The 25,509-nt window shown below is 48.4% G+C and overlaps 1 protein-coding gene and 1 pseudogene across 3 annotated transcripts in view; both read right to left on the bottom strand.

The window, feature by feature from the left end:
* Positions 1-25,509, bottom strand: part of LOC141581106 (tubulin beta-8 chain-like) — a 537,263-nt gene that overhangs the window by 353,490 nt on the left and 158,264 nt on the right. The window contains exons 1-4 of one of the 3 annotated variants that reach the window (XM_074385518.1): positions 22,622-22,732; positions 22,241-22,349; positions 22,051-22,161; positions 20,455-21,551 (exon numbers count right to left, since the gene is read on the bottom strand). The exons of 1 other annotated variant lie outside the window; for it this stretch is intronic. In XM_074385518.1, the coding sequence (XP_074241619.1) occupies positions 20,488-21,551; positions 22,051-22,161; positions 22,241-22,349; positions 22,622-22,678 (1,341 nt within the window). In that variant the 5' untranslated portion in view covers positions 22,679-22,732 and the 3' untranslated portion in view covers positions 20,455-20,487. Of the gene's footprint in view, positions 1-20,454; positions 21,552-22,050; positions 22,162-22,240; positions 22,350-22,621; positions 22,733-25,509 lie in introns of those variants that run through there. One more of the 3 variants, XM_074385517.1, reaches the window with a different exon arrangement.
* On the bottom strand, positions 3,298-4,805 carry LOC141581204 (cobalamin trafficking protein CblD pseudogene; annotated as a pseudogene).

The raw sequence follows: 25,509 nt of genomic DNA, 5'->3' as shown, positions 1-25,509 counted from the left end.
TTCTCTCTATCTGCATTAAAGTCTTATGAACATTCAAACTATGAATTTACTTTGCTGAGGTTCCCAGAATACACATTAACCCCAAATGTGACTCCCCTCCTTAAAATCTTTCAGCTCATTCCCATCACCTGAGCACAAACACCAGCTCCCATCACAGCCCACGTGCCCAGTACGGCCCCGCTCTCTGCCCTGGCCTCGTGGCCTCCCTTGGCTGTTTCTTTTCTGCTGGACTGGCCTCTGTCAGTTCCTCAAACCACGCAGGCTCAGGCCTGACTCTGGGCCTCTGCCCCTCTGTGCCTCTGCCTGGGCGCCTTTCCCAGGCTCCCATCCTCCTCTCGGCCTGCTCAGCTCCAGCCTGCTGGTCGCCCCTCAGGTGGATGAACACACGGTGTCCTCCCACCTCCGGGCCTTTCCACAGGCTGATCTCTGTGCCGAAAACACTTCCCCCCTCACCACCTGGGTTTCCTTTTCTAATCGCCATTCATGCTTGGCGTCTCCACTGAAATATCGCTCCCTGCCCACCCCCCTCCCTTGCACTAACCCTGGGTAGGTCGCCAACCACTATCTCCTGACTTCAGGAATCCAGACGCTATCCCAGCACTCGGAACTTCCCCACTGCCACGTTTTGCAGACCTGTGATTATTCTATTAGGTTGGTGCAGAAGTCATCGAAGTTTTCCCATTACTTTTAATGAACTGCAGCACCGGCTCCTCCCCGCTTTTTTCCCCATTATTAATTGCAAAAACTGCAATGACTGCTGCACCAGCCAATAGAATAATTTACATGTATGCATCCATCCTCTGTCTGCCCCTCTGGAAAAGACACCACTTGAAAGCAGGGAGCAAATCTACTCAAATCACTCCACCTCCCCAGCATGTTGTAGATAATTATTTCCCATCTGACTGACAGAGAAATACCTTCATTGTTGTTGGGTTGAGGTGGATCACAGGACACGCCCCTTTGAAAGTCAATGTCACAGGCAGTCAGCATTTGCTTTTCACTCCTGCACCTGCGGCTTGGCTTGGCTTAGGCTGATCTAGTCTGGGCTTGGCTCCGGGCTGAGGGTTGGAACCACGTGTGCTCCACACGCCTCTCCTCCTGCAGCTGGAGCCATGGTTCTCTGGGGCATGCCCATCCCATGGGAAAAATCAAGAGCATTAGAGGGCAGGCCTAGCAGGGCCCACACAGTTCAGGCATCTGCTTGTGCCATGTCTGTTAAAGTCTCGTTGGCATAAGCAAGTCACCCAGCCACGAGCAACACCTCTGGGATGGATAAGTCCATCTACCTTCCCTCGGGCCCTGGTGAGGATGTGGATGTGTCATGCTCTTCCAGGGGTGGGGAGGTGAAATACTGAGACCCAATATTAAATCACCCACAGCAAGAAATGTTAGCCTCTGTACCCCCATGCTGGAATCATTCTTCAGCCACAGGCTCCCCTAAGCTGACTTCCTTTTGCAATGGTCCCTGCCCAGGCACCTATGGTGCAATTCTGTTCTCCATCAGGGGTCGCATGGATGGAGACAGCCTCTCCTCTTTGTCCCTCTCACTCTACATGGCTCTTCCTGACCTTTCAGATGCCTGAATCACAAAGCCTTTCTCTCCCTCCAATGTAACTCTTCTCTTGCTCTATGCCCTCCCTGCCACACCCACCTACTCCCATTCCCCTGGTGTGACCCTGTCACCTCTCACCAGAGCAACTGGAACATGCCTGGTGAAGGGTTCCCCATGCCCCAGCCTCCATGTCCCACAAACACAGCCCCGCCATTGCCAGCCATGCCTTCGAAGCCAGGCCAGTCCCTGATGTCATGAGAAACTGCCATCCTGTACTGGGGGATCTGCTCCTGGCTCAATGGACTGACACCCTGCCTGGCAACCCAGAAAATGAGGAACTCCAACCTCAAACAACAGATGACAGCCTGGAGGCCGCGGGGAGTGAGCAGAGCAGACAGATGTGGGGGCTGCAGGCTGAAGGGAGACCTCAGAGCTGTGCCCATGACAACCCATTTCCCTGACCCCAGCCAGGCCCAGGCGGTTCTCACATGCACAAAGTGAAGGAGGTAACTTGGAATGCTGGAGGAAGTTGGGCAGCCCTTGAGGGATGTGGTCTGAGATGATCATTCTCCACCAGTGGTAAAATTGGTTTCACCTTGGGCTTCATGTGGCCATTCAGAAATGCAAGTGGCTGCACTTCCACTCCAATTCCTACAAAAATGCTCAAATCCACCGCAACCCAGGTGCTTCTCTATAAGAGGCCAAAAACTCACTGAAGCCCAGCTAGGAATCATGGACTGAGAAACTTGGAGCCAGTTCAACCAACATGAAGTTTCCTGACATACCAAGTGATACCAAGCAACAGACATCTCACACGATGGATTCTGTGTAAAACCCCATTCCACCTCCAGCTGCAATACAGAGAGCGTCATCCTAATTCTGTCCTTGCTTTTCACTCATAAAATAGGTGTGGGCACCGAAATAAAACAGTGGATATAATAGGTCCAGAGTGAGGAACCGGCATCCATAACTCAGCCTGAAGTTCAGCACCGTGCAAAAGGTTAATAAGAAGCCCAGCAACTGGAGGACTGAGTGACATCACCTGTCATCGGTCCCATTTCTTTCCTTTCTATTTTTTACAAGTGATGTAGGAAATGCATGTTTTAAAGATGGTAAAACAATTTATTGAGGGCTCTTAAAGGAAATAATTTAACAATTATATGGAGGACAGATTAAGGAGCAGTGGCATGAGCCCAGCAAGGAAGGAAATCACAGGACGTCCGAGTCCCTTTCCCACTCATTGCTGTGCCCAAGGACACAGTGAGGGCAAGCGGTGTACACTGCCATCTAAAAAGTATTACTGCTTCTCTGAATAGTCTGATGCCCCTCAACAGACCTCATATTCACACAGAAATAGATATGCATGTAGATGGGTTTCCTCATTTCTGCACTTTTGTCTCAGAAATTCCTGAACGTTTCTTCCCTTCTAAATCCTCCCATGGCCACGTGTTCAACCTGCTCTGTGCTGAAATGGAACCAGGATTTTGTCATATACTTTGTACCTGAAACTCTCCCACAATGAGACAGATCAATCTTGTCACACCTGTCTTGGGAAGATGAGATTTTCACACGCATCATGCATACTTGCAAATGAGGAATGAGTGATACTAGTACAACGTCAGCCACAGTATGCAGATTTCAGAATTCTGACTCAGGAATCCTTACCTTTTTTTCATAACCAAACGTGTGATTTATTTTTGAAAGAAAGTAATTAATACTGAGGCTTTTTACCAATTAAGGGGAGAAATAACCATAGTAGATCATACCCTGGTTACAGGCTAATTACCACATTCTATACAATGTGGATATGCTCAACATGTATTCAATGATAATATGAATAATAAACGTTTGCAATTTTAAAATCACAAATCATTTGCCAATGTTGTGAATTCATAAATGTTGAAATAAATACTTAGAAATAAGTATCTTTTAAAAACTTTAGTCTCACAGTCTTTATAGTTCAACCCAAATATTACATACAAATAATGCAGCAAATAAATGAACATTGGTGATAATTTCCACTTGATTTCTTCATAATACTGCTGTCTGGTGTTGCATTAGTGAAGACACTTCCCACAACTACATGGACACCCCAGAGACTACGACAAATCACTTTACAGCATTCAAGGTCATTGACAGAGAATCCTAAATGTCAGTAGCCTTCATCTGTCTCAAAAAGATTGTTGTTTGTATGTGGCCCAAAAAATGTCAAACCAGATGATGGATCAATAAAGTCAGCCCAGTATCCCTCAGCTTGAAGAGCATAGCAAATTTCCTTGGCACCACTGTCTAAAAGAACTTCTCTCTCAATTGCTACTTCTTCATTCTAACCAATCATATCATCCTTAGTTTTCTGTGTTACAGTCAGAATCATTAGTTTGCTATTAGCAACTTCTGGAAGCAGTGATTCAAAATCTCTTGCAGCAATTCTGGGCATATCTGTATTGCACACTCTACTCTGGCACTTTCAAAGTTTCTGTGCTGTTAATTTTGTGTTCAACAGGTGCCTCATTACCATAAAATTCATTCACATGTTGTGCCATCACAAACTTGTCTTTCACCTGATAAAGGTTCTGCTAGAATATCAGGCAAAGTTTTATGAACCAGGCTTTCTTCAGTGAATCAGTCCCATTGAGGTGACAATCAAAACCTATGTTCCCAGGAAGCTGGAACCTCTATGTTGAGGTCCAAATGGTCCCATACTTTCATCAGGCCACAGTGTTTGAAAGCATGTATCTGGAGGTGCAGAGGCCACATGAGACTCTTCAGAACCTGATGATCCTGCAGTTGAAAAGTCTTTGCAATTGACAACCCTTTTAACTAAAGAGCAAAATCCTGGGCAATAGGAAGCCAGTCTGGCACTGTACGAAAGCATATTGGCCATCTCTACTGGAAAGGACCGTTCGCAAAACAGCTTCCCTTTGGAAAGTTATTCCAGTTACCACCACTGCCTCCAGCTGTCCCAGAACCTGACTCTTTTGCTGTTAAATAGTGGCCTGAATCCTCACTTTTTACTGAGAATTTTCAGGAAGGCATTTCAGTGTTTTTGTCACTAGAAGATGTATCTCCAGTGAAGATGCTCCTGCCTCCAGAAAGCTCTGACATGGTGTAATTAAGTGGGGAACCGTTGGTCCTCTCTCTTCTTTGGGGTGCAAAAGAATGAGACAGACAGGCATGTGGGGGGTGCCAGGACATCCTGGCCAGTGGGGGGATGTCATACAGTGGTTGCCTGTGCCACACTGGCTGCTGAATACATGTCACCCTGGACACAGGCTCGCCAGTATGGGGTGGGACATATGGCAATCATGTGGACATGGATCCAGTGGTAACTCTCACCTTTGCAGCTGAATCTCTCTTGCATGCTATCCACTATTTGCCAAAACTATAATGGTTCACTCTTTATTTTCTGTCATAGCCTCAGATTAGAGCAGTGGGATAATTTCCTACTCTGAATGACTGGTTCCCTGCGCCCACCAGATGGCTCAGTCCACCGGGACCTCGTCCAGTCCTGAGGAAGCTGATCCCCATTGAAGACAGCAGACAGCCTGCCAGGGTTCTCCCGCTCCTCCCCCGGATCTCAGAGACCTCCCTGGGCCTCCAAGGGTCCCATCCTGCGTCCCTTCCTTCTCCCTCTGCAGAGCAACCTCCACCATCCGTCCACCTTCAGCGGGAGACCCCCAGACACTGCCTCGCCTCTGAGCAGCCACAGCACCCCTGCCTGTCACTGATTTAATTATTTATTCACGTCCTTCCTCAAAAAAACACTTAGGTCTCAGAGAAGAAGCTTGTAGCTTCAGTCAGGGATCCATGAGCTCCTCAAATTGGTGTTTTATCAAGAAAGGTTTCAGTGTGTATGTGGAATGAATGCAAAAACAAATGTACAGGAAGGTGCTTAAAACACCGACCCGCGTTCTGAAGGGACGGGTAAGATCTGGATTCCTGTGAAAGTCAGTCTCTCCAGACTTTTACTCCCTACATGGAAGAAAATCACAGGAACCCCTGACATGTGCAGAGTGATTAACTCACAGCTCAACTTGAGGGTTTAACAGGGAACTTTTCATCACTTACGCTCACTTGATCCTCCAAAGCGTCCAAGTCACGAAAAGGGGAAAGATGGCGCTTCTATGTCGCACACGGGACAGCTCAGGGTGAGAAGGGCCCGGGACAAGGCCGAGTCCCCCCCGCCGGTCCGCGGAGCCTCCGCACTCGGGACGGCGACCGTCAGCCTCCCCGTCCCGGAAACGGCCTCCGCGGGGCGGGCGCGGACACCAGAGGCCGGCCGGGGACGGCGGAGCCCCGCGGCGTCCCTCCAGCCCGGCGGCGACACGGCCCGCGCGGCCGCCAGGTGAAGCTCCGAAGCCGCCGAGGGGCCGAGTCCGCGCGGCCGAGCAGCCTGGACGGCGCGGAACGGCCGGGGCCCGGCGGGAGCCCGGGCTGGGGCGGGGCGGGCGCGGGGGAGGCGGCGCCGCGGGCGGGGAGCGCTCGGACCCCGCGTGTGACGCGCGCGGACGGGGCGCCGCAGGCCGGGAGGACTCGGACCCCGCGCTCCGCACAGCCCGACCCCGCGCGGCCCGTCGGGGAGGCCGCCGCCGAGCGCGCCGGGAGCGCGTCCCCTGCCCCGGGGCCCGGCGGGCGGAGACGCGGGAAACGGCCGCACCCCGACCCCGAGGGTCCCCCCCGGCCCCGCGGGACCCGCCGCCCACTCGGGCGGCTGCGGTGGGAGGCGGCGCCGGTCGCCGAGAACGCCTGGACCGCGGTCCCGCCACGCGGCCTCTCCGACGGGGCTGCGCGGGGAACCGAGTCCGCCCGCCCTCGGCGCGCAGCCCCCGGAGACCGCCGGGCACAGGCGGCCGAGGAGAAGGAGCCCCGGGGCCGCCGGGGGGCGCGGGCGCACCGGGAAGGCCGAAGACGGCGCCACGCGAGGTCACCTGAGGTCACGCCGGAGGCGCCGGAGCCGGTGCTGCCGGGAAGGGCGCCATGGACGACGCGGCTCAGGCCCAGCTCGCCTCTGAGCGGGACGGCTCAGCACCACGCCGCGGCCTGAGAGGAGGGGGCCGAAGGCCGGGCACCGGCACGGGAGCCCCAGCGCTGCTGCTCTGGGCAGGGTGTGTGGCGTTCAGAGAGGATGAGGCTGACGCGCGCGCGCACACACACAGACACACACTGACACCGACACACACCGACACACACACACACCCCGACACACACACACACAGACACACACACACACACACCCCGACACACACACAGACACACACACACACCGACACACACACACACTGACACACACACACACCAGTGTCAGCAGACACAGTAATCAACAGGACCAGACTCAGATGATGAGACTCACACACACACACACACACACCCCGACACACACCGACACACACACACACCGACACACACCCGACACACACACACCCCGACACACACACACCCCGACACACACACCGACACACACACACCGACACACACCGACACACACACACTGACACACACACCCCGACACACACACACCGACACACACACAGCGACACACACACCCCGACACACACACACCGACACACACACCACTGTCAGCAGACACAGTAATCAACAGGACCAGACTCAGAGATGAGACTGACACGCACACACTCACACACACACACACACGGACACACACACCACTGTCAGCAGACACAGTAATCAACAGGACCAGACTCAGAGATGAGACTGACACGCGCACACACACACACACCGACACACACACCGACACACACACACACACACACACACACACCCCGACACACACACCACTGTCAGCAGACACAGTAATCAACAGGACCAGACTCAGAGATGAGACTGACACGCGCACACACACACACACCGACACACACACACACACACACACACACACACCCCGACACACACACCACTGTCAGCAGACACAGTAATCAACAGGACCAGACTCAGAGGTGATGAGACTGACACACACACACACACACCACTGTCAGCAGACACAGTAATCAACAGGACCAGACTCAGAGATGACTCCAATATTGCAACTTGCTGTCAGATTGTCCTGGCCACTCTCTATGGACGGTGGATTCTCACCCCAAGTTTGGTTCACATGTTGAAACGAATGAGGCAAACACATGCCACAGGAGAGTGTTAAAAGGTTGATTTTACCCACATAATGAGGCATTCTGGGGAGATCAGGACAGATCTCCCATGCAGGCCCAAAACTGGCTTGAGAGAGCCGGAACAGTCCTGAGGATTCACGGTGGCAGGGGATGGCCCCCGGGGAAGATGCCTGTGCACAGGAAGGGCTTACATGGCTTGAATCTCCTGCAAGCACCAGAGGAGGGAAACCCTGGGCTCTCTTATCCCCAGGCCCAATGTTAGGCAGAGGGAAAGAGGGAGGGCTGGAGCTCAGAAGCTGTCAACAGTCAAACACCAAAAATGGGAGACAGATTCTTTATGATAAAGATACAGATAAATAAAGATTTACAAGTAAATAGTGAAAAAAAATAAGTAGGCCGGGCGCTGTGGCTCACGCCTGTAATCCTAACACTTTGGGAGGCCAAGGTGGGTGGATCACCTGAGGTCAGGAGTTCAAGACCAGCCTGGCCATCATGGTGAAACCCCATCTTAAAAATAAGAAAGAAAGAAATAAATAAGTAAATAAACTAATAATTAAATAAATGGATATATCACTAACATATCCTCAAGTGGAAAAGGTGGCAACATGCCTGAATACAGCAGGAATTTCAGCACAAAGAAAGAAGTTGTGTGAAAAAGATAAAAAGGAAACCATAGATACGAGAAAACATGGCAAAACGTGAAGATTTTCTTCAGTGGGATTATTAGTCAGCTCTATGACTGAAGAAGGAAACCATGAAATTTGATAGGCCAGTAAAATGACCCACAATGGAACCCAAATACATAAACAACAGTATCCAGGAGCCTGAGTGCTATCAAGCACACTAACGCACATGTGATTGAGGCCCAGAAGTAGGAAACAAATAGGTCAGAATGAAAACTTGAAGATATGATGGCTCAAAGTTTTCTAAAAATTACAAAAGACATTGAAACAGAGATCCAGAAAACTCCAAGAAGCCAAGCCAAGACACCAATCAAGATTCTTTGCTTGACCAAACTTTAACCATGCTCTCTTGGGCCTTCTACCCAACAAGGCCTGTCATGTACTTCCCTGCATAATGGAGTTTTAATAGGAGTACTGTTAAGAAGGTTTAGGAGAGAATTCCTTACCCCTGATACCTGGCATCTGATTAAATTCCTCACCTCCACCATCCCCCAGCTGATGCCTAACTGCCTACCTGCCTGCCTCTGGTAAGGATACCATCAGGTCAGTTCAGCCAGAATCCTCCCAGACTTGATGTCTCCTCTTGTCAAGTTTCCATCCATCCATGTTCCCCAAGCCTACATTTTGTTTTTTGGCTAAAAATGTCCACTTGTTCTGGTTGTATTTGGAATTGAGCCCAGCTCTACACTGGAGTCTCTCTTTCCCTGCAGTTTTATGAATAAAATCTATCTAACCCTACCCTAACCCCTAACCCCTAACATTTAACTCTAACCCTAAACCTTAACCCTAACCCTAGCCCTAACCCTAACACAGTTCTGCACACTGTGTGATGCCCAGCATAATCTACTCAACAACTCCCTTCCTGCCTCTACCATACAGCTTAAGGCCCCCCGCTCCCTTTCTTACAGCCTCAATCAGAAGATCATGTTTTGGTCTTTGGTTTTTCCCCCAGGGCACATACTTTTTAATAAACTTCTACAGTGAGATGTATCATACTACCTTGAAATTATTTACCTGCATGTCTAGCCTTATCCGCCATCTCCACCAGTGAGTGAGCTACACAAGATGAGAAACCACATTTCATTCATCTTTATGACTCTAGTACTTGGCATCAGGAAAGAACGTAAGATGGGTTTATAGAATTTAATAATGATTTTGATTAGTTTGGTTGTCATTTTCACCTCAGTGGTTTAAAGCAGTTTTTAAAGTAAAACAAAATAGCCACAGACATAAGATGTGCCTTTACAGATTCATCCTGAGTGGCTCTGAGTCTTTGATAAGCCACTTAGCTTTTCTGAGATCCAAATTACTCATGTGTGAAAGATAAGGAGGAGATCTACTTGACCAACTTTACCCACTTCATGGGTGAGGGTGATAAGCAATCCTAAAAATAACAATCAGCATGAAGTTTCCAAAATCATACATTCACATTTCTAAAAACTACTTGTTTAAAAAGTACCTTCATAAACAAGGTATTTTATACTGGCAAAAAAAAAAAAAAAAAAAAAGAGGCCTAAATAACATGTCAGTAAAGCTCTTTTTAAGTTGTAAAGCATACATGTGAAATAATATGGCTTTTAGTTTCTATTATAATAACTATAACCAGGTTTCTTCTTGGATGTTGTGGGTTCTTGACCTCCAACCTCTTAAAGAATAAGCAGTGGGACTGCTTCAGCTGCACTGTATGCTTGCAAAGTTAAATTCTGGACCAAAGACGGTGTTGCAGAAAGGTGATTTTATTTAGGTAGAGAAAAGAGAAGGAAAGGAGAAGAGAAAGGCTTCCACAAAGAGTGTGGAAGGGAATTCCAGAGGGGAAATCCCAGAGGGACCTCCTACCACGTGGGAGGGGATTCCAGAAAGTTGGAAATCCAGTGCAGGTGAGGGAGCATGGACTTTTATCCTGGGAGAAACCCCCACCTTCTCCAAGACACTGAGCCAATGGAAGGAGTTTCTTAGAACTTCCTCTGGAGTGATTGACTTTTAGTTTCTTCCCCTTCCTGTGAAATTCAAACATAAACATTTGAATCTCCTGGATGGAGAGAGATGGGAGCAGGGCATGGCACTGGGAAATTCTTGCCCTTAAAGCTACACCCCCTCACGGACCCAGAAAGAGAACACATTCCCTCATAACCACCTGGCATAACTCAAAAGATCACAGTCTAGCCTGCAGATAGAAGAGCCTGTTTCCAGGGCTCATAATTCATTGAAGAGTAGAAGGTAATTTTATTTTCATTTAATGTAATGAAAATAAAATGATACTTCCTTCTGGCTTCCTTTACTTCAGCTTTTTTATGAGGAAATAAAACATCTTACGAGTGCACAGAACTTAAATTTTTAAAACACTTCCACATCCATTATCTCTTTTAATCCTCAGGACCATCCCCACTTGGCAGATCAAAAATCCATTCTTCAGAACTGGGAGTGACTTGCGTTAGACCTTCCAGCAAGTGAGAGAGAGTTGGACTTCAAACTGAGGTCATCAGGTGGCAAGTTTTCTACCTTTCCATCAGACCAAAATCCCATAGCATTAGAGTATTTGAGATCATTCTAATGTTTTTAGAGATTAAGAAGCAGAGACCAAGAGATTCCAAATGATCTAAGATCACACAATTAAGGAGAGTATTACGAACCCAGAATGCCCCACTTGCCCCAGTCCCTAAATAATTATATATTATCTTTTATGAGATCCAGCCTCAAAGATGGCCCCCAGTGATTCCCGCCTGCCAGTATTCACATTCTGGTATAATTTTGTCTCACATGAAAAATGGCTGACTTGTATAACCAATAGGATATTGTGGCAATGGCAACATGTGACTTCTGAGGCTAGGTCACAAAAGAGATTGCAGCTGTTTTCTTGTTCTTTTGAAACGTGTGCTCTGAGGGAAGGCAGACACAAGGTTGTGAGGACACTCAGGACACTCCAAAGGGTTCCCGAATGTCCAAGGAGCAGAGGCATCTTGCCAAGAGACAGTATCTCCAGTTATGTGAGTTAGCAATGGTTCTTCTGGTCCCGTTAGAAATTTCATTTAAATTTTCAGAGATTGCAGTCCTTGCCAACATCTGGACTATAACTCCAGGACAGACCCTAAGCCAGAACCATGCAGCTAAATCACTCCTGAATTTCTGACACACAGAATGTGTTATAATAAGCATTTGTTGCTGTTTAAGTCACTTAGTTTTTGAGGAGATTCATTATGTAACAATAAATAACTAACATATATTCTGTTACAGACAATAGGCTCTCCAAAGAGAATGTATGCACATTCTCCTGTCTTCTCCTGATTTCAGACCTCTTTCCCTAAAATGTAGTCACAAATACACTTACCATCAGTTCCCTAAACTCCTTGTCAAGGATATTAATCAAATGAGAGAAGTTACTTCAATGATCTGATCCACTATAATCTTCACCCAGCTGCCCCAGGAGTTTTCCATCTTGTCCCAAAGCATTTCCTCACCATGTACTCATGTCTAAAGCCTGAGATAAGGTTGACTAGGTGGTGTGAATATCACAGGCTCTAGATCTGCTCTGTCTTCTACGGAACACCTAATAAGATCTGAGCTACATCTGGTTGAAAAATTGGGTCTAGAAATGATAGGAATGTGGAACTCAATTATACTCCTGTTTATTTAACAAAACTAACTCTCCTCCCCTTCCTCCATCCTTATTTACCTATCAAAAGATTTCATGTTTGTCTTTCAATCCTTCTACCATTCTCCTGTCCTGTATGATTTAACATACTTATTACTGAGAAACCAAAACCATGGCAACTGGTTAACTATGAACATGCTCATCCTTTTTAGAAATAAGCTCTCTATAAATCAGGACCCTTTATTTTTCCAAATAAAAATAAAGTGTGAAACCACAAGTCCCCTCGACAAAGACCAGTCCATTTATGCAACTCCCAGGACCAAAATAAATAAAGGACGTATATTCTCGCTCATAGGCGGGTGTTGAGCAATGAGAACACATGGACACAGGGAGGGGAGCACTACACACTGGGGTCTGTTGGGGGGAAATGGGGGAGGGGCGGGGGGTGGGGAGGTGGGAAGAGACAGCATGGGGAGAAATGACAGATACAGGTGAGGGGACGGAAGGCAGCAAAGCACACTGCCATGTGTGTACCTATGCAACAATCTTGCATGTTCATCACATGTACCCCAAAACCTAAAATGCAATAAAAAAAAATAAAAAAAAAAAAAAAAAAAAAAAGAAAAAAAAAAAAAAGAAAATCCTGAACTCATCCCATGTCTGCTCTAGGAAAATCCATGATACCTGTCAAGAGGAAGAGAACAAGATGCCAGCCAGCCTATCAGGGCATTGCTTTCATTCCCAGCTTCATGGTCAGGAGCAAACATCATCAAGTTCTTTTCATTGGGGATGAAGAGAAGAAGAGGGGCTGGCAACACCCTTTAGGATACCCTCTAGGATCCAGAGGGAAAACAGACATCACTCCCTCCAAGGCACAGTCAAGAATCACTGCCCTAGTCAAGGGGGAGCCAGGAACTTAGTTAGGGCCTCTTATCTAGGGTGGACCAACATCAATGCCATGGCAAGGGAACATCTGGAAGTCTGAAAATAACCAGAAAAAGAGAAGTAACAGAGAAGGTTACCAGCATGTATCATCCATCTATGGCAGGCCAGGTACTCTGCTGAATGATGGATACTTAGCATCTTATTTAAGCCTCCCAACTGCATAGTGGTTAAGAGTATCTGCTTTGGTGAGAACCTAGCTTCAAACCCTCTTTCTGGTTGTATGATATTGAGCAAGCCATTTGACCTCTCCGAACCTCAGTTTCCTTCCACGTAAAGCAGGGTAGTGTTTAGTATTACCAGGAGATCGAGTTTACAAAATGAGTATCTTTAGTATCATTGAGGAAGAAATGAGATAATTGCAAGTGCAATTATCAAACTGTCCAGAGCATACAAATTACTCAGAGGATTTGATTAGATGCCTATTCTTCTTCATTTAATCAGAATTTCTAAGTAATTTGGGGTATAGCCTGAGAGGTTACATTTCTTGCAAGCATCCAGGAAATAACAATGCTGCTGGCCCAAGAACCACATTTTGGGTAGTGAGGATAAAATGACTCATAACATTCAGTGATATTATTGGTGTTAATTTTTTTTTTTTTTTTTGAGACGGAGTTTCGCTCTTCTTACCCAGGCTGGAGTGCAATGGCACAATCTCGGCTCACCGCAACCTCTGCCTCCTGGGCTCAGGCAATTCTCCTGCCTCAGCCTCCTAAGTAGCTGGGATTACAGGCACGCACCACCATGCCCAGCTAACTTTTTGTATTTTTAGTAGAGACGGGGTTTCACCTTGTTGACCAGGATGGCCTCGATCTCTCGACCTCATGATCCACCCGCCTCGGCCTCCCAAAGTGCTGGGATTACAGGCTTGAGCCACCGCGCCCGGCCCTGGTGTTAATATTTTAACATTATCTTCCTAGCAAGAGCAGCAGAGCTGGTAAGTGGCACAACCAGGGTACAAATTCAGGAATAACTCTCTTCCTCCCTTATTTGCCTCTCAAAAGGAGCCAGATATGTTTGGAACGAGATAAACAATGCCTTCATGGGGCCATTTCTTCAGTTATCTACCTGTCCAGTGACTTCATGTGACATTTCAATCCTGACACCTCAAAATCTCCAGAAAGTATAGCAGAGATGTTATGGATTCACTGCATCCTCCATCATATACTCTTATACTGAGGACTTTCTGAGTTGCCAAGAAAACTTCTGTCAGCAAAGACAGATTCAATCAAAAGTGAAAACTGAGATTTAATTCAGCCTGAGCATGAAAGCGATCAACCAGGAGATGGGAGATTAACCCCCTGGGTCACATCCCAGGGACACAAATGGGCTGACTGTTCCATGTTCATTAGAATTAATTCACCACTGTCTGCCTTGGGAATCACAGGGAGGAGCTTCTCTTCTAAGATTGAACAGGCCCTGAGACATGGGCAAGGGGTTTAAATCTCATTGCCTCTCAGTGAAGGGTTGGACCTGAATAAACAGATATTTGCCCTTAGAGAGGGTATAATAAGGTTTCCAAGATGAGTCTGCCATTATTATTTTATACTTATGATACTTCTGAGGCAAGACCACTTTGCATTTTTAAATTATCTTAAAAATGAAGTAGTCATGGGAAAAGAAAGCAGAGACCAATTCTGAGAAAGAGAAAAAAGTGAGCGATCTTTACATCCAAAACCCTGACATCAGACACTTTAGAAATTGTGTGCACTGGAGCTGGGTGTTGCTGCAGATACGTCGGCAGCTAGTTGTGAAGGTTTGAGGCCAAGTGACATACTTGCAAGCACAGCTAGTTTAAAACGGCACTAATAAGCGTTATGACTGATAAAAGGTGCTGTTCTGTCCCAGGCACTGTGTTAAGTACTGTAAGTGCATTGTCACAGTACTCTCTCCAATAATCTTATGAAAGACGGCTCAGTTCTCCCTTTCTTACCAAGAATTAGAGTGATGGTAATGCTACAAACAAATATACTTGTTTACCTGAATTGAATCGTTTGGTAGGAATGAGAGATTCAGCTACTAATCAGAGCACAGAATTTGAGAGAGAATACAAGACAAAAGAGAACAGAAGAGTCTTGTTGTTATTGGTCAACATCGAAGCACTATCACTGGGTCTTTTTAAGTTATATAAACCACTCAACAGAACACATGCGAGCTTTACCAGTGGGCAGCATGCTGAGAGTCCAAACCACTCCTTGATGTGGCTATGGTTCCTTAACAAAAGGTCTCTCCTGTGTCCAATTATGGCCAAACCCGTTTGGGGAAGACAGTGATGATGTGATGGAATTCTCACAGGGCGTGGCATCACAGAGCCTGAGTTTGCATCCAGGTAACAAATGTGTCCAGGGAACTTAGGGAAAGCAACTAACTTTTCTGACGCTGTATCCTCTTCTGTAAAATGAGGCAAATGCTACTTACTATATAGAACTCATAACCTTCAGTGATTATTATTGGTGCCAGTATGTTAACATAATCTCCCTAGCAAGAGCAGCAGAACTGGTAAGTGGCAGAACCAAGGTACAAAATAAGGACTAACTCTCCCCCTCTTCTAGTTATCTACCCGCCCAGTGACTTCCTGTGTGACATTTCAACCCTGACATCTCCAAGTCTCCAGAAAGCAATTCCAGCAGAGATGCAATGGATTCACTGCATCCCCCATCACACTATCTCATACTGAGGACTTTCTGGGTCACTCAGAAAACTTCTGTCAGCCCTCTCTCATCACTCCTATTCAACATAGTATTGAAGTTCTGGCCCGGGCAATCAGGCAAGAAAAAGAAATAAAGGGCATTCGATTAGGAAAAGAGGAAGTCAAATTTTCTCTACTTGCAGATGACATAATTGTACATTTAGAAGACCTCATTGTCTCAGCCCAAAATCTCCTTGAGCTGATAAGCAACTTCAGCAAAGTCTCAGGACACAAAATCAATGTGTAAAAATCACAAGCATTCCTATACACCCGTAGTAGCCATACGAGAGCGAAATCATGTGAACTCCCATTCACAATTGCTACTCAGAGAATAAAATACCTAGAAATACAACAAGGGATGTGAATACAACTAACAACCACTGCTCAAGCAGAGACAGATTCAATCAAAGATGAAACATAAAGTCTAATTCAGCCTGAGGATGAACATGGGCAAACAAAATAATACTTGTGAAAATGACTTTACCCTGTGGTGCAAATATTAGGTGTTGTCCTTAGAGGAAAATAACCTTTTATCCTTTCCCCCTGAGAAATTCTGAGCCGCAAGCAGTGTTTAGTTTTTAGTTCTTATGCAAAAAAATGGCAAGTAATGCATGAATCATCAGAGCATTTGCTTTCTGCAGGGTCATTTTTTTCCTCTTTCTCCCCTTTCCACTGGCAATGAGGCCTTTTGAAAACTAACAGTTCCCTATAATCAGTTGGTTCTCCCCTTCATGCCTAACCGAGGTTGTTTAGAAAGCAAGGAAACATGTCTTCTTTCAGCACCTTGAAAAAGGAATGCTGACAAAGATAACTCAGAATCACAGGCCACTCGCTTAACACTGTTATGTCTGGCTTTTGATCATAGGCTCACTTCAAACATTTCAGGAGCAAATCAAGCACATACTTCTGCACACATGCACACAAGACATGCACCCACAGTGTGATGAGAAATTCCTGCCCTACCCCTTGCTTCTTATTAAAGCAAGGTCTGTCACTAACAGCTGGAGGACAAACAAAAAGAAATGCTTGGAGGGGACATTTACCTATGGTCATGAAACCAAGGCCCCATTGACAAAGCAAAAGTAGAGCTAAGAATGGACTTCAGTGTTACTGATGCAAGAGAAGGACTTTTTAAACACTGGAACTCCCCCACCCTTTCACTGCTAACCTGGTCTTGCCTCTGGGCGTATTGATCTCCACACTCTCTGGCAAAGTCTGTAAAAGAAACTGGCTTAAGAAAGTGTGGCACATATACACCATGGAATACTATGCATCCATAACAAAGGAACTTCTTTAAAGAATATATCCAACTTCTTATCTTGCTATTCTGCCATTAATTTTTATTTGAAACTCTTTTTTTTTTTTTTTTTTTTTTTTTTGAGACGGAGTTTCGCTCTTGTTACCCAGGCTGGAGTGCAATGGCGCGATCTCGGCTCACCGCAACCTCCGCCTCCTGGGTTCAGGCAATTCTCCTGCCTCAGCCTCCCGAGTAGCTGGGATTACAGGCACGCGCCACCATGCCCAGCTGATTATTTGAAACTCTTTTTAACCTACCATTCATTTCCTTGCCAAGGAATTGCAAGCTTATTCACTAGTCTCATCATACTAGCCGCGAACAAGCCCACTGCATGTCACACTGGGTGGCCAGCATGTCTGTGAAGGGCAGAAACCGGGGCAGCCAAACAGCTAAGGCCAGCCAGTAAGTACCCGATGCCCACTCTATAGAGGACTCCACACTAAAAGACAAGGTAAGCAAATGCCAGGCTGCGTCACCAGTTATGCCCCCCAAAACAAAAAAGTAACCCCGCCAGGAAACATGTGTGAGTACACACCTAAGCACAGGCACACAGCTACATGCAAAGGGGAAAGGCTGGGAAGGAACCAAATCCACCTCTGAACACCACTTACTTCTGGGGAAAAGGCAGGTGAGGACGACTACCGGCATTCCTCACCTTGTCAACTGGTGAGCTTGTGTCCATTTTGGCTTTTTTTTTTTTAAAGGCAATTTGCACTCCTTGGGTGACCACACAGGCCCTGCAAAACCGAACCATCAACAACCACCTTCCCGTGAGGCCAAACAATGGCTTCCCTCAAAGCTCAGCCCACCTGCCCACCTCCCAGTCCTGGTCCCATGCAGGGGGCTACTGGCCTCCAGGGGTACAGGAGTCGAGGCCAAACCCACACCACAGATTCCTGGTGAAACCAGCATGTATCCAAGGACCTTTCCCCGACCTGGGTCATGTGCCCACTGCACACATATGCCTGTGCTTGCTCCCCTAGGACAGAGACTCCCTTTTATTACAGTTGCAATGAGGAATAGGGAGTTCTGGTGCTGTCCTATACAGGTTGGATGCTAATCTGATGCGGTGCTGTTGGAGAAGCTTGCCTGAGTCAGGTGCGTTCTCAGCACATGATGTATGCTCTCCCTTCAAGTTGCAGGAGTCCCAGAAGGTAAGTGCTGCTGCAACTCCCATTTCCTGGTGAGCAGAGGTCAGGTGATCTGCAGCCGCCCAAGCAGCTGCTAAGTGGCCCACAGGCCGGATCTGCATCTCACTTGCAGAGTCCCTTCCTGGCTGCTGGGGCTGCCCTGGAGACTCATCCTGCCTCCTCCTCCTCTTCCCTCCACAACGATGCCAGCTTCTATCCACAGCTGCACTCCAGGTGGGGAACACCTGTGGATGTACCAGTGTACAACTACGCAAAGACTCCAGCGTGCAGAAGGGCCCCTGCCCCACGTCATTCCCATATCCAAGCCCAAGCTCATCTAGGGCTTCGGCAAATCCAAGCCTCCCCTGAATTCCCTGCTGAAACCAAGCTGAGTCGTATGACCCCCACTACACTGGTTAGCTGCCGGTTCCAGATGCTGCTCCCCTTGGCCTCTGTCTGTACAGTTCTGAAGTCCTACAAAAATATTGAGATCCTAAGCTGACTCTCACCCAAGGAAGTAAACAACTAGGGGTCAGGGGCCACCAGGGGTAGGGAACAAACCCAGACAGCTACTGCTGCCTTCAGGCTTAAGGCACTTCCCCTGTTACTCGCCATGCTTGCCAGGCTGGAAGGGGGACTCTAGAAACTTTGGAAACCCAAACCTGTAGCCAGCATATGGATACGATGCCTGAAAGAGCACCACTCCTATCCATAAAATCTTCAGATGGAACCAGGTAATTGGGAAATACGTGGGTACCAATCCCAACCCCTAGACTCAGGTGAGAATTGCAGTAGTGACTTGCCCCCCTGCCACTCTGGCTGTACCACTACTGCTACAGGAGGAAGGTGCATCTGACCCCATGCTCGAGTGCAGACACTAGGTATGAGCAGGTTCCGGTGGTTGCTGCAGCTGAACCTTCCCAACAGGATCCATGCAAGGTCATCTCAAGTGGGTGTGCACCTGGGCTGGGCTGGGCAAGGATACCCCTCAAACAGTGAAAGCCACTGAGGAGGGCTGTCAGAGAGGCCCCTTTTCCTGCTCCAAGAACAGGTTGGGGGAGCATGGGGGACCTCTCCCACCTCCCTGCTACTTCCAGGAGCCACTTCTTTCAAGACGAGGTACGATCCTCTTTGCCTGCTCTCATTTGCCCCCAGTAGCCCATTGCCAACATTCAGACAATAAAAAGAGGAGCCTCGCCTGTTTTCCCCGACACGTCTGAGGCAGGTGGGTGTGCCCGGGGGACCTGGGGTGAATCCTGTACTTCTCCCCACCCCATGGCTATACTGGCTTTGTCCTGTCTGATATGAGTGGGTGGAGAACTACCAAGATGTCATCACACAGGCCATGGACAAGTTCTACAAGAGCCACGTAGAAGAGCACTGTCCCGGCGTGCTGCCCAGCACCCAGCTCATGCACACATCTTATTTGACAGCTTCCTCGAAGCAGGTCTTGAAGTCCAGGCTCCTGAGAAGCCTGGGGAAGAGACTCTGCCGGGCTAAAGAACCCATCCCCAAAGGTGCCACCCTCACCAGTCTCATCCTGACAATCTTGGATTACTATTGCCCTGAAGTTTTGGAGTGGGGGACAGACAGGAGAACGCCCATTAGCCACCTTTCCAGGGAACATCAGCCCTGCAGACTGGGGCAGGTCAGACCTCCGTGCAGGCATTTGTTTCCTCACTGGTTGCCAGGGGGGAAAACGGCACTTGTGAGCACCTGCCTGTCTTCCCAGGCCCCGTTCAGAAACCCCGTCTGTGCCTTTGGAGAGAGACTACCCCAAGTATGCAGGCCAGCATCCTGCCCACTAGCCCCTGCTAGACACCCCGTGCCCACCTCCTTAAGAGAATGAGGCCACAGACACACCCAGGCCGCTATGGTGAGCAGGTGGCTGGAGCCATACTTGCCCACCCTTCATTGCTGGTTCGGGGCCAACTGTCTGACTACAGTCCTACCCTGAGATGATATGTGGGGAACATCATCCACCAGGGTCACTAACCACTTACAAAATTCCAGAAACAGAGGCCCAGCTGGTCCCCTGGAAGTTTGGTAAATAGGATAAACCAAGGTTTGCCCTCAGAAACGGGTTTCCCACCAAGTAGCTGTCCAAGGTCCCGGCCGGCCCCAAGTTTGCGTGAAGCCTGCCTGCCATGTCCACAGCCCATGCTGACCCCCTCCAGGAGCCACTGGACTGCTTGTTCCCAGGATGTGAGAAGCCCAAGACAGCTTCAGCCTTGCAGGACCACTATGCCCATCTGGAAGAAGTATGCCCATCTGGAAGCAGTACCCAGAGGGCCTATAGAAAGAAGTTGGAGGTGAAACCAGATGCTATGAAAATATTTTATTAGGTCAAACTACTTGCTATGAAAATGCTTTAAAATGCAGCAGAAGATGTAAAGACTCAAAGAAGTGTGTAGTGACAACAGCTGTCAGAACACACTAAAAAAATCCACACTGCTTCCCCCTTTACCTAGAAAAGGAAGCTTCTAGGCTACCTCCTCCTCCTCCTCAACATACTCCTCAAACTCCTCCTCCTCAGCTGTGGCATCTTGGTATTGCTGGTATTCTGACACCAGGTCATTCAGGTTGCTCTCGGCCTCGGTGAACTCCATCTCATCCATGCCCTCGTCCGTGTACCAGTGCAGGAAGGCCTTGCGCCTGAACATGGCTGCAAACTGTTCGGAGAAGCGTTTGAAGAGCTCTTGGATCGCTGTGTTGTTACCAATGAAGGTGGCCGACATTTTTAGCCCCCGGGGTGGGATGTCACAGACGGCTGTTTTCACATTGTGAGGGAGCCATTCAGCAAAGTAGCTGCTGTTCTTATTTTGAATGTTGAACATTTGCTCATCCACCTCCCTCATGGACATGCGACCTCTAAAAATGGCAGCCACAGTTAGGTAGCGGCCATGACGGGGGTCACAGGCGGTCATCATATTCTTAGCATCAAAGAGCTGCTGAGTGAGCTCAGCCACGGTCAGGGCCCGGTACTGCTGGCTGCCCCGGCTGCTCAGTGGGGCAAAGCCGGGCATGAAGAAGTGCAGCCGGGGAAATGGAACCATGTTCACGGCCAGCTTCCGCAGGTCAGCATTCAGCTGGCCCGGGAAGCGCAGGCACGTGGTGACCCCACTCATGGTAGCAGACACCAGGTGATTCAGGTCACCATAGGTGGGTGTGGTCAGTTTTAAGGTCCTGGAACAGATGTTATAGAGCGCTTCGTTATCAATGCAGAACGTCTCGTCTGCATTTTCTATGAGCTGGTGGACGGAGAGGGTGGCATTGTAGGGCTCCACCACAGTGTCTGACACCTTGGGCGAGGGCAGGACGCTGAACGTGTTTATGATCCTGTCTGGGTACTCCTCCCGAATTTTGCTCGTGAGAAGGGCACCCATCCCAGACCCAGTCCCCCCACCCAGGGAGTGGGTCAGCTGGAAACCCTGCAGGCAATCACAGCTCTCAGCTTCTTTTCTCACAACATCCATCACCGACTCCATCAGCTCTGCGCCTTCTGTGTAGTAGCCCTTGGCCCAGTTGTTCCCGGCCCCAAACTGACCTGTAAGGTAGTACAGTCAGTCACTCGATGGCCAGGTATATGGTCATCGGTGGTCACCACCACAATGCAAAAGGCACCATTCACCCTGCAGGTAGAGCAAGTTAAACCCTCTCCCCTAAAGTTACAGGACAGCAGCCTTGCCTGTTAGAACCCAGATCAGGAACCAAACCTGAGACAGCTGCCTGTTAGCACCTAGATCAGGAGCCAAACAAGAGACTCGCTGCAGGTGGCTCCTGCCCGTTCCCAGCGAAGGCCGTAGTCACCGCCCCAGCTCAGCTGCCTGCAGGGAGATCACATCAGCAGCTCCTCACCTTGAGGAGACAGCTGGGCCTTCCTCCCCCAAAGCCCATTTAGGAGAGAGAGATTGAGTAATTCAGAGGATGGGAGGGTGTTCAGGGGCCCCGATTCCACAGTTCCCACAGAGACGACCTTGGGGCACTCGCTGACTTTGAGCTGCCCTGGCTAAGGAGCCGCACCCCAGTCTTCATCCACATCTCACCAAAGATGAAGTTGTCTGGCCTGAAGATCTGCCCGAAGGGCCCTGAGCGCACAGAGTCCATGGTGCCCGGCTCCAGATCCACAAGCACAGCGCGGGCCACGTACCTGCCACCTGAAGGGAACGGGAGGGCATCGGTGAGGAGAGGGCTGGCATTCCCAGGAGGGCGGTCGGGGAAAGACTGGGCTCTCACCGCTGGCCTCGTTGTAGTACACGTTGATGCGTTCCTGCTGCAGGTCACTGTCCCCATGGTAGGTGCCTGCAGAGTCGATGCCATGTTCATCAGAGATCACCTCCCAGAACTGCAAGAGATGCAAGAGGCCAGACAGGCCAGGGCTGAGTCATGGAGCTCAGGGAGCTGGAGTTGCCCCAGTCCTTCTCCCACTTCCACCCCCACCCTCAGGCCGCTGGGTCCCTTGGTGTTCACCCTGGCAGCCTCACCAGCCACCCAGCTCTACTGCGTCCGAGGCAGGGAGCCCAGGGCTGGCCATGCAGAGGTACCACACCCTCCACTGCCAACATCACCGGCCACCCTGCAGGCACGAGCTGGGCCCTCAGAGCCCCAGCCGCCAACCTTTGCACCGATCTGGTTCCCGCACTGTCCGATTTGGGTGAGCACGATCTCCCGCATAGCCAAGGCAGGACCACGCCAGCAACAGAAACGCGAGACGGAAGGCCAACCACACAATGACTCAGCCCGCCATCTGCCGATGCTTAAATAGCCCCGTGCCCACCTCCCCCAGCCTTGGATTGGGCTCCCAGAATAAGAAACAGCTGTACTTTTACACAGGTGTGCCCACCTGTGACTCCCTTGGAGGTTAATGGCTATCGGAGAGCTCAGGTGGCCTTGCTGTGGTCCTTTCCACGCGGGGGAGAGCTGGGCAGCTGAAGAACTTCCTCCCATGTCTTTAGTGAGACTAAATCCCTAGCTGAGCTGAAACTGAATTTTCCTCCCATGTGGGAGGGGAAGTCTTATGTTTCCATAGTCACAGAGTTTGTTTGCACGTGTCCTATATTGATGACATACTTTTGTAATTGATGAGTCCTTTCATCTCTTAGGAGAGCTGTGGTTAGAAAAGGCTTTCTGTATGCTAACTCAACAGGACCTAATTATAAGTTTCCTTTGGAGCAGCTGAAACCCATAGTAAGCTACGGGTGTTAGAGATAGTCAGGCCTCTTGATTTCGCTAGAGTCTTCTTTAGAGTTTTATTAGTTCTTTCACGTTTCAAGAGGACTGTAGTCTCCACACAGAGTGAAGGTGATATTTGATTCCTAAAGCTGAGAACAGGTGTTGGGATATGTCTGCTGTGAAAGATGGACCATTGTCACTTTGCACGCTTTTAGATGATCCAAACTGAGGAACTATATCTTCTGGTAAACACATTTCAGATAGCATGGGGAATGTCTTGATCTAACCAGTGAAGGTTATCAGTAAGCATTAGCAGATATTTAAAGGCACCCGAGTAAATCAGTTTTCAGTCCTCACCTGGAGAGGTTTCTCAATGTTGGACAGGTTAAACTAGAGGAGGAGAAAATTGCTGGCTGTTTGGGTTTTTTTAGGCACAGAGCTCAGGGCAGGTTCACCTGTTTTAGTGTCTTGAAAAGATTTATCACCACAAACCAATGAGACATTAACTGAAACAAAGAATCCCTTCTAGGGTGAAAACAATCGTGTAAGTGCTTAACTATTTTCCTATGATTAGTATTGGGAATTGGTAATGTATTACCATGAGTCAGCCAGCCAGAGGGTTCTGGACTAAACTGCAATCCCTGGCCCATTCTTCAGAGCCTTCGGGCCCAGCTCTAGGTATGCTGACCGGCATGCCCATCAGCTTCAGTGCAGTGACCTTGACTACTGTATTTGCAAGGGCATTTTCTTTTACATGGTCAATCTCTCTTTTGATGTCCTCTGCAGTGAATTATAGTCACTTTTCTTTGGCAGCCAAGCAGCATTCTAACAAGCTCAAAATCTGAGTGATGTTGTATGGAAAAGCCCTTTGTGGTCAGGAGTCCCTACCCATTCCAAATTGCAGCATAAGCATGAAGTACTAAAAAGTCATACTTAGAATCAGTGTAAATGTTAACTTTTAAATCCTTCCCCCACTGCAGGACTCTGATAAGTTCAATTAACAGCTTTTTGAGCTGAGATAGAGGTTGGCAAGGCATGTGACTTGATTAACTTGTGCTGACTAATCAGAGCATATCTAGCCCTCCTGTTATCCTGATGCATAAAACAACTTGCATCTGTTAACCACTCTTCCTTGGGATGGTCAAGGAGCTCATTCTGGCCCGCTAGAATAAATTTGTTTCATAACCTGTGACATGGTTTGGCTCTGTCTCCAGTCAAATCTTATCAATTATAGCTCTCATAATTCCCATGTGTCTTGGGAAGGATCCAGCTGGAGGTAATTGAATCGGGGAGTGGGGCGGGTCTTTCCCATGCTATTCTTGTGACAGTGAATAAACCTCATGAGATCTGATGATTTTATTTTATTTTTATTTCATTTTATTTTTTTGAGACATAGTCTTGCTCTGTTGCCCAGGCTGGAGTGCAGTGGCATGATGTCAGCTCATTGCAGCATCTGTCTCTTGGGTTCAAGGGATTTTTCTGTCTCCGCCTCTTGAGTAGCTGGGATTACAGGTACCCACCACCATGCATGGCTAATTTTTGTATTTTTAGCACAGACATGGTTTCACCATATTGGCCAGGCTGGTCTCAAACTCCTGACTTCAGGTGATCCACCTGCTGCCTTGGCCTCCCAAAGTGCTGGGATCACTCCCCTTTATAAAGCGTAGTTTTCCTACACAAGCTCTTTTGCCTGCTACCATGTAAGAGATGTAACTTTGCTCCTCATTTGCCTTATGCCATGATTGTGAGGCCCCACCAGCCATGTGGAACTGTGAGTCAATTAAACCTCTTTTATTTATAAATTACCCAGCCTCATATATGTCTTTACTAGCAGCATGAGAACAGATGAATAACAACCTGTATGCTGGGACGGCTGGCAGCACCTGTGTGCTCTAGCAGATAAGGAGCTGGGTTTATAGTTTGTCAGACTTCAAGAGTTATCTCTGGAGTGTCTAGCAATAAGGTTTGATACTTTAATAAATGTTCTCCTATAATCCACTGGTGCCCTTTAGCTTCTAGGACCACCTTCCCTTGGTGTGGGGTCAAAAAACCTTTAGGCGCTTTCCTAATGTTTATTAGCCTTGCCTACTAGAAAAGTTGTAGCAGCAACAGCACTAAGAAATCTAGGACACCCTGAGCCCACCTGGTCTATCTGCTCAGAAAAGTAAGCTACTGGCCTTGGAATGTTTCCCAGTTTTGGGACAAGATTACCCAAGGCCTATGCCTTGCTTTTTGGCCACATTTGGCCGGGCACGGTGGCTCAAGCCTGTAATCCCAGCACTTTGGGAGGCCGAGGCGGGTGGATCACGAGGTCGAAAGATCGAGACCATCCT

The sequence above is a fragment of the Saimiri boliviensis genome, chromosome 14, assembly GCF_048565385.1.
Source record: "Saimiri boliviensis isolate mSaiBol1 chromosome 14, mSaiBol1.pri, whole genome shotgun sequence".
Taxonomy (NCBI): Eukaryota; Metazoa; Chordata; class Mammalia; order Primates; family Cebidae; genus Saimiri; species Saimiri boliviensis.
This window is presented reverse-complemented; position numbering and strand designations above follow the sequence as displayed.